At 44.0% G+C, this 11,799-nt stretch overlaps 1 protein-coding gene across 1 annotated transcript; it reads right to left on the bottom strand.

The window, feature by feature from the left end:
* Positions 1-5,837: 5,837 nt before the first annotated feature.
* On the bottom strand, positions 5,838-10,539 carry LOC135228954 (zinc finger protein 449-like). Its single transcript, XM_064278484.1, has 4 exons — positions 10,186-10,539; positions 8,313-8,406; positions 7,575-7,639; positions 5,838-6,927 (listed from the first exon to the last, which is right to left on the bottom strand). The coding sequence occupies exons 1-4, from the start codon at positions 10,537-10,539 to the stop codon at positions 6,004-6,006; spliced, it is 1,437 nt and encodes a 478-aa protein (XP_064134554.1). The 3' UTR covers positions 5,838-6,003.
* Between the last annotated feature and the right edge of the window lie 1,260 nt (positions 10,540-11,799).

Genomic DNA, 11,799 nt, shown 5'->3' with positions numbered 1-11,799 from the left:
AACCAATAATTTTCTATTAAGATCAGAGCTGGAAAAGAGAGAAGCCATTCAACCCAAATACCAGCACTGCAGTCTCCTAATTTATCAATAGGGTAGAGATTTGGACTAGAGAATGGTTTTTCAAACTCTCCCCCTCAGAACCCTAGAAAGCAGATTCTCAAACTTTGGTGGATCAAGCTTCCTTATTAAAAAAAAAAAATTAAAATGCTATAGGCCTTAGGGATCTAAGTTTTGCTCATAAACCATACAAGTTTGTATATCCTTTCAGGGGGCTCATGGTCTCCTTAAAGTCAACCTGAGTGAAACTAGAGGCGTATGATCTAAACCTAGACCCCTTCTTCATCCAGATAAACCCCTACTTTTTAACATATTGAATGCTCAAGAAAGATTTTCTTTGATTTAAGTGTACTGCAGCCCACGCGCCCCACCTCAGTCGCCACCAAATAAAAGTTTGGAAACACCAAGTTAGATAATATATCATCTGCGTTTGTAGTTCCAACATTCAATTTTTAAAATTTCTACCCATCAACATGATTTCCCTGTTTACTTTCTTCAGGTCAGCATACCAAGATTGTGTTTACTTATTTTCAAATGGTTTCGTGGTCATCTGAGATGGCACTTTCTTACTCAGACCACTGTCATTATCCCGGGACATTCAACTGCCTGCCACACTTGCCAATTACTTACAAATTGGAAACAACTTTAAAGTCTACCAGTGGGGTTTAGATGATTAAATTGTGGTGAATCCATGCCAAGGACTATACTACAGCCATTGAAAACAATATAGTGAATTTCTGTGTGCAAACATGCAAAGATAGCTAATACATACTGAACGAAGAAAGCAAGTTTGCAATATAATTTGTATGGTAGGATTCCATTTTTGTAAAAACTAGAAAATACGTTTTATGTTTAAATATCCCGGATACACGAGAGATAATATGAATTTCTCTAAAGAGTAAGAACTGGAGGTTGGGGAGGGCTTGTGCTTTTCACTCTATGTTTTCTATACATTTTGATTTTTTCAATGAGAATTTAAGTTTTAAGTAACATTAATTATAGTCTACGAATATATTTTCAGTGTAAAATAATAAGACAGAAAATATAGCAAGCTAAATGATAGCCAGACTTTCATGTTTTTCTCCATAACTTTTATAGCCAAAAATCGTTAAACATCTCATTCACTGAGGTATTTGTTTCACTGGGGTGCAGATAATTTAGAAAGTGATTTTTTTGTTGTTGTTACTTTTTTAAATAATTTTTATTGTGCTTTAAGTGGAAGTTTACAAATCAAGGCAGTCTCTCACACAAAAACCCATATACACCTTGCTACACACTCCCAATTACTCTCCCCCTTTATGAGACAGTCCACTGTCTCCCTCCACTCTCTCTTTTCGTGTCCATTTCACCAGCTTCTAACCCCCTCCATCCTCTCATCTCCCCTCCAGGCAGGAGATGCCCACAGAATCTCAAGTGTCCACCTGATCTAAGAAGCTCACTCCTCACCAGCATCCCTCTCCAACTCATAGTCCAGTCCAATCCATGTAGAAAGTGATTTTTAAAAGCAGATTGCTCCTGTAGAGAAATAGATGTGTAAGGTTTCTAAACTAGGGTAAGTTTAAGTTTCCAAGTCAAATAAAGAAACTTCAGCCAATATTGAACTGAACACTGCCCAGAACTATCTGCAAAGGACACACACACACACACACACACACGCACGTACGCACGCACAGAGAGAGAGACAAGCACCAGTGCGCACACTCGCACCACGCATCCTACATACGTAAAAACAGATTCTTTAACTGGGACACAGCCTTTCTCCTTAACTCCTAGTAAACAAGTGAAAGCTGCATGGTCTCTTATAAGCTCACCTGAGAATCCAGAGTGTTATTTCTGCTCTACCGAATGGGTAGCTTTGTCAGGCCTGACCAGATTTGAGGGGAGGGTATGTAGACGCACCTCTCAACTGGGGGCTTATTACATTCCTATTGCTGCTGTCAAAAATAACTACAAACTTAGCAGCCTAAAATAACTGAGATTTGTCCTTATAGATCTGGAGGTCAGACGTCCAAAATGGTCTCACTGGCTAAAGTCAAGGTATCAGCAGGGCTGTGTTTCTTCTGAGGCTCTAGGGTTGAATCTGTTCCTTGAAGTTTCTAGCTCCTACAGACTGCCTGCAATCCCTGACTCATGGCCCCTTCCAGCAATGTCCGCTGCTGTCATCACATCTGCTTCTCTGACTCTCCTGCCCCTCTCTTTCCCTTATAGGGTCTGTCATGGATTGAATTGTGCCCCCCAGATGTGTGTATCAATTTGGCTAGGTCATGGTTCCCAGTATTGTGTGACTGTCCACCATTTTGTCATCTGATGTGATTTTCCTATGTGTTGCAAATCCTACCTTTATGATGTTGATGAGGTAGAATATGCAGCAGTTATGTTAATGAGGCAGGACTCAATCTCCAAGATTGGATTGTGTCCTGAGCCAATCTCTTTTGAGATATAAAAGAGGGAAACAAGGGGGGGTGCTCCTATCACCAAGAAAACAGAGCCTGGAGTAGAGTGCGTCCTTTGGATCTGAGGTTCCTGTGCAGAGAAGCTCCTAGTCCAGAGGAAGATTGATGAGAAGGACCTTCCTCCATAGCCAACAGAGAGAAAGACTTCCCCTGCTGCTGATGCCCTGAATTTGGACCTCTAGCCTACTAGACTGAGAACATCAATTTCTGTTTGTTAAAGCCAGCCACTTGTGGTGTTTCTGGTACAGCAGCACTAGATGACTGAAACAGGGCCCATGTAATTACACTGGGCCCACCTGAATAATCTAGGTTAATCAACCCATCTCAAGATCCTTAATCGCATCTGCAATGTCCTTTTGCCGTGTAAGGTGACATACTCACAGGTTCTGGGGGATGGGCATTTTGTGGGGGGGCATAATTCTGCCTCCTACAGGTGGATAGACAAGTTTTTCTAGCCATATTTAAAAACTAAAATGATAGGAAAAGAAACGAAGACTTGGAGATTTCGTCAAGTTCATTTATTTGATAAATATTTGGAAGAACTTCTCAATGTGAATTATATCATCTTTCAGCTTGAAATTGGAAGAACTGGGATAAGAGTCCTTTCATCTCTCTTTCTTCTTCCCTTGGTGTGTGTGTGGCACTCCTTAGCATCTGTGGGAGTTCCTTGCCTGAGAGGAACGAATATCTGACGAGGAGGGACTCCATTCTACTCTGAGTGAACTATACTGTCTCAGGAGATAAGCCCATGGAACTCTTCCCTCCCATGCCCCAGACCAAGGTGAGAGGCCTCCGGGTCTTCACTGCTCACTTTCTACTCTCCCTCCTTCTTAAGAAAGGAACCTAGTTAGGAAGAGATGCCCAAAGAACTACTATAAAATGCAACGCAAAGTAGGGATAAACAGGCTTCATCTAGGGCTAATTGATATAGGCTGGCCTTCATGAAAGGACTCAAATTTTAGATTTTCAAAGTCATCTGTAGTAATTCATACATTTCTATTCTTGTGTTAGGGGTTAAACACATTAGTTCAATGTAAATATTTAAAATATATCAATATTTTTATAATATTTTAATGTTCCAGATCCTTGAAAATGCGATCCTATGCTTCACTAGATTTCTGAGAAGTCTTGTCTGACGATGCAAAGTGAAAACCACCAGATGGAAGCTGACCTATACATCACTCTGGGGACAGCTGAATCTATCACCCCATCCCAGTGGCTACCATTTCCAGAATAGGAGGCAGAGTGAACTGATTATAATTGCTAAGTAGAGGCTATGAGCTGAAATCCATTCTCACCCCCTTCCACATCTGTCACAGAGGACTAGAGGAGAGGAAGTAGGGAGATGGGCCGGAGACCTAAGCTTTGGTTATTTCTGAGATTACTCAGTCCATGTCACTAACCAAGAAATAAGAGAGGGTTTCAGGACAGAATTCAGGAATAAAGATCAAATAGTTTCCCCATGGGTCCCCAAACGGTTTCTCTTGGGAATGTTATGGTGACTTTAGGTACAAGAGAGCTATGTGTAAAATGTCTCCCCGGTCGCCTGACTGTGAGTGCCCTGGAGGCTGATTCACTTGTATATTCCTTGGTTTTCTTGATAGTAGTGCAGACAACATCCTCCGCACACTATGAAATAATACCTGCTCATTCTGGAGCGTCACGGTGGCAAAAATCTAAAGTGACTCCTACAGGTCCTCTCTGCTTTCAGGAGAACAATTATGGGATCCTTAAGAAGGGCTTTCTCAGCGTCGTTTGGAGAAGCTACGTTGTTCCTAAGGCCTTCAGCTTCCTGTTTTTACTGCCAGCCTTAAAAGCTAGGCAGCTATTAACAATTGCTATATAACATCTATAGAATAGAAATGGGGAGCAATCCAGTCTCCTCCATGTCACTGACTTTCACAAATACGATGGATACTCCTAAAGATGTAAAATTAATATAGAGCTCCAAGGAGGTATTCTAGATTTGTATCCTTTTTGTGTGTGTGTGTGCTTTAGGTGAAACTTTACAGCCCCAGTTACTTTCTCCTACAAAAATTTATACACATATTGTTATGTGACCCTCGTTGCAATCGCTATAATGCGACAGAACACTTCCCCTTTCCACCCTGGGTTTCCCGTGTCCATTCAACCAGCTCCTCTCCCTTTCTGCCTTCTCATCCCGCCTCCGGACAGGAGCTGCCATTTAGTCTTGCGTATCTACTTGAACTAAGAAGCACACTCTTCACGAGTATTATTTTAGGTTTTATAGTCCAGTCTAACTTTTGTCTAAAGAGTTGGCTTCGGGAATGGTTTTAGTTTCAGGTTAACAGAGAGTCCAGGGGCCATATCTTCTGGCCTCTAGTCTCAGTCAGACCATTAAGTCTGGTCCTTTTATGTGAATTTCAATTCTGTACCCTACTTTTCTCCGGCTCCATCAAGGACTCTCTGTTGTGTTCCCTGTCAGAGTGGTCATTGGTGGTCGCCAAGCACCATCTAGTTCTTCTGGTCTCAGGCTGATGGAGTCTCTGGTTTATGTGGCCCATTTGTCTCTTGGGCTAGTATTTTCCTTGCTTCTTTGCTGTTCTTCATTCTCCTTTGCTCCAGGTGGGTTGAGACCAATTGATGCATCTCAGATGACCGCTTGCTTGCCTTTAAGACCCCAGACACCACTCACCAAAGTGGGATGTAGAACATTTTCTTAATAACTTTTGTTATGCCAATTGACCTAGATGTCCCCCAGAACCATGGTCCCCATACCCCCGGCCACTATTACTCTGTTCCTCAAAGTGTTTGGTTGTGTTCAGGAAACTTCTCAGCCTTTGGTTTAGTCCAGCTGTGCTGACTTCTCCTGTGTTGTGTGTTGTCCTTCCCTTCACCTAAGATAATCCTATCCTATTTTATCAAATATGACTTCAAGAAAAACCAAACGAACTTTAAAGCCAAAAGCAGAACGGGACTCATTATAAAACCGAAAGTTAAGAGGAAAATGTCAACATTGTCCAACTCTCAGGAAAGAAAAAATAAATTAAAAATGGAAATAAGGGACAATTTTGAAATCATCAATAAGAACATTATACACAAAAATTATAGAATGTGACCAAAGCCAGATCTACATGAATATTCATAGCCTTAAAATACTTTTATCATAAAAAGAGAATGAAGCCAAAATATGCTGATATTTGTGGAATCTTACTATAGGTAGGACCTACCCTTAAAAACATTTCACTTATTCTTCATAAGTCCCTATGAAGTGTTGACATTCACAACACTTATGAGCCTCATTTTTTGCCGTATCTTTTTGAAATGCTAAGAAGTGTAAGTAGTCATTGTAATGAAGAAATAAGAGCTGTGCAGACGGAATGAATCAAATCTAGGACAGTTGCCAAGAGTAGGTAGGTAGTCGAGAATTCATACACCTCGGAAAACGGGTTTTTAAAAGGGAGGGGGAGCTGATCTTATAGCTCAAACAAAACTTTTTTCAGGACAAATTGGCTGTTGTAGGTGAAGATTTTTATGAATTAATGTTAACTTCTGTAGAACCTGTTTCCCTCAACAATTCTGTCAAGTGAGTGATTTGGTGCATAATAAGGCCTGTTCTCTGTCTGAAGCTTTGAGAACAATAACTACACTTGTATGGCTTCTCCCCTGTATGAATTCTTAAATGAATAACAAGGTTTGGTTTCCGTCTAAATGTTTTCTCACAGTAATTACACTTAAAAGGTCTCTCTCCACTGTGAGTTGTCTGGTGCAAAGTAAGAGCTGCCGGTCGAATAAAACTTTTCCCACAAGTATCACATCTATGAGGTTTTTCACCTGTATGAGTTTTCAGGTGTCTTTTCAAACTTGATGGATGGTGAAAGCTTTTCCTACACTCAAGGCATTTATAGGTTTCTCCTTCAAGATGAATTCTGTGGTGGTCTATAAGGTGTGACCGCCGAGTGAATTGCTTTTTACGTATGCTGCATTCATGGGGCCTCTTCCCTATGTGAAGTCGTTGGTGTCTGTAAAAGTCTGACCTACGAAGGACACTTTTCCCACATTCAGGGCAATGATAAGGCTCTGTTCCTGAATGAATAATCTGGTGCCCAGTAAGTTGTGACTTCTGAGGAAAACGTTTACCACAATGAGAACATTGGTGAGGTTTCCCTCGTGGACTCTTTTTCTTATTTGGTTTAGGAATAAGATGTTCTTCCAGGTTGGAACCTGAGGGTTTTTCTCCTAGAGGGTGGTTCTGATCACCTACAAGCTCTGATAAATACGGGAGGTTTTCCTGTTTATTTTCTAATTGTTTATACTTTTCTGGTAAAACTCGAGCATGGAGAGCATTACCCTCAAAAGTAAAATTAAATGGATGCGCATTCTCCAGTTTCTTCTGTTGGGAAATATTTTCTTCATTTTCGCTACCAATATCAAAACCTAAGAGAAGAAATAGAAACTACCAATGTTATGGTGTTCCAAGAAGAACCATGTAAGCTAATACTGTTTAATCTCTGACCTGCATTTCTGACCACCATGTTTATCCTCTTCGAAGGCTAATTCATTATATGAACAAAGTGTAGGCCCTCGTATTACAGGAGCTGTCTTGAATTACCTCTATTCAACCTTGTTTTGATTATCTCCACTAGCTCCTTCCCCAGTGACAGGAGTCTAAGTGTGGCAGAGCTTTCCACAAGTAGCTGTTAAGGTGATTCATAGACATGCCGTTCTCAGCAAAGTATTAATTTATACCATGCCATGTTTGAAAAAGGGATTTAGCTTCTGTTTGCACTACATCAATAGGCACCCAACTTTATGTCAGTTATTAGCTTACAGAAAATGTTCCCCAAATACAAAAGGTATACTTATCTTAGTTCTTTCTTTGGTGATGACTATATGCATATATTCATTACATATATACTTATATATTCATTACATATGTAGCCACAACCTAACTTTCTGCTGACGGGGAATATAACCCAAACTTTCATAGACAATCATTGGGAACAGTGTAAGAAAACCCCACAGGGAAGTGAAACACGGGACAACCAGGCTATGCAGTCCTGCTGCCTTTCCCCATCAGGGCGTTCTCCTTCCATTACTAACCCTGTAGCGCCTGGGCCAGGGGTTCTCAAGCTTTAACTTATCATGCATCTCATTCACCTGGGCAGCTTGGGAGACATGCACCCCAGGGGATTTGAATGCTGACAGTTGGTTTATGGCACTTTGAGAAACACAGTCTTTCATAGCGGTTAAGAGCTCGACTACAAATCAAAAGGTCAGCAGTACCAATCCACCAGGCGCTCCTTGGAAACTCTTTGGGGCAGTTCTACTCTGTCCTATAGGGTCGCTATGAGTTGGAATCAACTCAACGGCAAGGGGTTTCATAACTTTGTAAGCGGTGAAGCCCATTTCAAGGTTCTGAGTACAGTGTATATTGCTCCAAGTATTAAGCTGAAGCTCTTATCACATAAAAGCAAGTGAGGAGGGCCCAAGAGTGACAGAAAGCCCTCAGGATCTACAACATCGCACATCCAACTGTTTAAGATTTGCTGCTGGAAATGAGTCCTTAGCCAGGGTATCCAATTTCACACAGTTTGCCTGTATCAAATTCCTGATGCAGAATCTTCTGAGCAGGGTCCTTAGCTTAACGGGTTCCTAATCCCATTTTCTCTAACTGCTTTGTTCCCTGCTATTCCCAGAGATCATTTGCTCCTCCTCCTCTTTCTCAGACAGGTCCATTTCCATTGGGTGCTCACTGTTTCTAACCCCAGGCCCAACCCTGGAGAGCTCTTGCTCTCTCAGAACAGAAACAAAAGAAGCAACATAAGCCCCTTGCCTTACCTGGCTCGGAAAAGGGCTGGCATTCCCTATCATCACCATCCCTCGGGTACTGTGGCCCTGCCTGTGGGATCTGCTCCTCTGCCACGGTGGCCTCCTGGGAAGGTCCCAGGACGTGGAGCTCAGGTGACTCCAGTTGGATGTTTGGTGGTATGTGTGCCGTTCCCACTGGTGCCAGTTCTTCCAAGAGCATTTCCTGCCTACCAACCTGGGGGAAATGACAGAACCCATCACTCTGACGTCTAGACCAGCACTGCCCAGTGGGCGTATAATGGGAGCCACACATGTAATTTTACATTTTCTAGTGGCCATACAAAAACAATAGGAAGAAACAGCAGAGGTCAATCTTAATAGCATGTTTTACTTAACCCAGTATATCCACAACGTCATCAATTCAACATGTAATTAACATAAATTATTAATGAGGTGTCTTACATTCTAAGCCTTTGGGCTCTGTTGTGCATTTTACACTTACACATACGTCAGTGTGCACGGGTCACATTTCAAGTGCTCAGGAGCCACACGTGGCTAGCAGCTACTGTACCGGGCAGCACAAGTCTAGATCATACGATGCTAAAATCTAAATTAATCGGCAAATCCCAGAAGAGTCGGAAAGGTGGGGGACTACAAACTCCGTCCTTCCTAGGGCAGCAGAGCACTTCGGAAGACCCCTGTTAGGGCGGGACACCTGCCCTGATGCTCACAGCTACTGCACAGCCCCACCAACCCACATGCTGCAGCGCCCCATACGCCCACCTAGAAGCACTGCGTGCCTTCTCCCAAAGATCCTGGCCTGGGCTCAGCCAGGAGCCTCCCCAGACAGAGGTTTCACAGGGGGGTTCTCAACAGAGGACACTGCCATCCCCACCCCTTTGAGACGTTCTGGATGTGATGGCAGGTGGTGGCTATTGGAGTCTAGTGGGCCAGGGATACAATATTCACAATGCACAATGGTCCCACATCCCAAACAACTTTGGACTCTTCCCCTCAGGCATCCATACAGATAAAAAGAACCTCTCAAGAGAACCTCACTCTCTTCGTCATATAAACAGGAATATCTTTATAGTTTCAGCATAACTTGAATTTTCTAGGAATGCACTACTGTGAAAACCAGAGGAAGGCCATACTATTTTTGCTCAGAATTTTACCAAGACTTGTTTGGAAAATCACATGACCAGCAGCCACGCTGCTCATAGCATCTGAGCTGTATCAGCCTGAATTGCTGGCTGGCGTACTCACAGTGATTCTAGGCAGAGATGCAAGCATCTGACCACTTCATCGGGTCTCTATTAGGGATGTGCTGAAATACACATTGTTGGTGGCGGGGGTTGCTGTAGAGTCGATTCCGACTCATGGTGACACCAATAGTGTATAATAAACTAGTTTCCTTTCACTGTTGCTTTAGATTCCAGCTAGACTCTACTTGACTCAGGGGTTGTCAAGTTTTTTTTCTAGAAAGGGTCAGACAGGAATATTTTAGTCTTTGTGGTCCACATTTGGTCTGTCAAATATAACCCCTTAAAACTGTAAAACCACTACTAGCTCATGGCTCAACAAAAACAGGCCATTGGCTGCATTAGTCCCCAAGGCTATGAATATTATATTGATATATTTTATTTGATGTATGCATATAGGTTACATTTTCTCTGAACTTCACTTTGGGACAGTTAAGGGGACTTTACCAAGTAACTGTTGTAGACCGGGTTTGGGTCTGAGAGTTCAGAACCACTGACTCATATGCTGAGTCTGGAAGAAGGAAGAAGTGAAACGGACTTGGGGCTGAAGGATAACACAAAGACCAGACATCTGAGCTGGCCCCAGCTGCCTCTGCTACTTCTTTTTCTCTGACAACAGAGATCCCACCTTCTTTTCTCACCTGCTGCTCTGGTATCTCAAGTTCTCTCTGTAAGTCTTCCACCAGTGCCAGAGCTCTTTCTCTGTTCTCTGGGCGGTACAGCCTTACCCAGGTCTCTATCTCTGAGGGCAGAATAGTCAGGAATTGCTCCAACACTAGCAGCTCCAGGATTTCTTCCTTAGAATGGATCGTTGGCTTCAACCACTGAGAGCAAAGCTCCCAGAGGCTGTTGAAAGCTTCACGAGGCCCGGCTGCCTGTTGGTATTGGAACTGCCTGAAGCGCTGACGGAAGACTTCACACTCAGTATCGTACTCTTTAAGCGTGGAGCCCTGATTCAAGGAGGCCTGGATTGCACAGCCCAGGGCCACAGCCATCGCTCCCTTCCAGCAGCTGACAACTTATCTAACAGTCTGGGAGTCACCTATAGCTGAGGACAGGAAAATAGAAGAAAGTAGAAACAGCAGTGGTTACCAGAGGGCATACTTACTCACTCCCTTGCCTTACTTTTCACCAAAGCCCTAAAGCAGTTTTCCATCCTTCTGGTGGTTTTCAGAATCTGATGAAAGGTGTGGACTCACTTCTGAGAAAAACAGACCTCCATATCCAACTCTACAAACATTCATACAATTTCATAAGGTTTACAAAATCTCCAAGGCGATCCATGGACCTTTTAGAAGTGCACTGTCCCGGCAGGTGCAAGACCCACACGATGATTTAAGTTAAAATTTAAAACAAAAATTCAGTTCCTCAGTCACACTAGCCACATCTCAAGTGCTCACCACTGGAAAGTTCTACCGGCACGCAGTGCTGTGGGCCGTAGCATGAGAACGACAAGGGCATGTACTTCATAAAATTTGCCGTCTGGCTGCAATTGCATGGAAGCGAATAGCGGCTTGCCTGGCACAGAGTAAGGTTATCGCTTGTTCCTCCGAAGCTTCCATCTCCCTAAGCCCAGGCACCTCACTGTCGCCTGAGGGCATCTCGGAACTGTGCCGACCTGGGCTGTGGACCCACCCGTTAGCCCGCTCAGCCTCACAGCTGGCCAGCCCTCCCCTCACCGACCCAAGCCTGCGGCGACCACGTCCACTAGGGATTGGACTCTCCCAGGGCTCCTTCCAGCGGCCCCTCTGAACTGAAAGTCCCCTTCACGCGGGACAGGTCATTTCTGCTCTCACAGGACCAGGAATAAAGCAGCGTGTGCAGAAACGGCACTTGAGGGATGGCGAGCGGGATACGTCCCGGAAAAGCTGAAAATCTCATTTGAGATGGGACGCTGCTGCTTTTGGCAGTCCCGCGTGCTCCTCGATCGCCTCCTGCCCTCGTGAGAGGCGCCCACCTGCCCTGAAGGAATCCCCAGAAGCCCTGGCCACTCCTGGGTGAGCCCGCACCCGGGGTAGGCCTGGAGGGGTCCCTTAGTGTGGTTTGAACCTGGCCTGTGAGGGAGCTGGAACAAAAGCACCTGTGCCCCGAGATCGGCCCCACCCTCCAGCCTCCACAGGACTCACTAACCCAGTGCCCACCGCTCTTCAGCCAGAGCTTGCCGGCCCAGAGCTCATGGGGATGATGAGGAATGATTGGCTGGGGCTCTCCCAGGATTCGTCTGGGTACCAAAGTGCTGCAGGAAGTGTGCCTGA

Source organism: Loxodonta africana, chromosome X, assembly GCF_030014295.1.
Source record: "Loxodonta africana isolate mLoxAfr1 chromosome X, mLoxAfr1.hap2, whole genome shotgun sequence".
NCBI lineage: Eukaryota > Metazoa > Chordata > Mammalia > Proboscidea > Elephantidae > Loxodonta > Loxodonta africana.
Note: the sequence above shows the minus strand (reverse complement) of the source record. Positions and strands in the feature narration are given on the sequence as shown.

Coding starts and splice junctions, on each gene's coding strand:
- LOC135228954 (XM_064278484.1), bottom strand. CDS start 10,539: ATGGCTGTGGCCCTGGGCTGTGCAATCCAGGCCTCCTTGAATCAGGGC. Junction 8,407..10,185: donor TTGAGATACCAGAGCAGCAG/GTGAGAAAAGAA, acceptor GGACCTTCCCAG/GAGGCCACCGTGGCAGAGGA. Junction 7,640..8,312: donor CCAGCCCTTTTCCGAGCCAG/GTAAGGCAAGGG, acceptor ATGTCTCCCAAG/CTGCCCAGGTGAATGAGATG.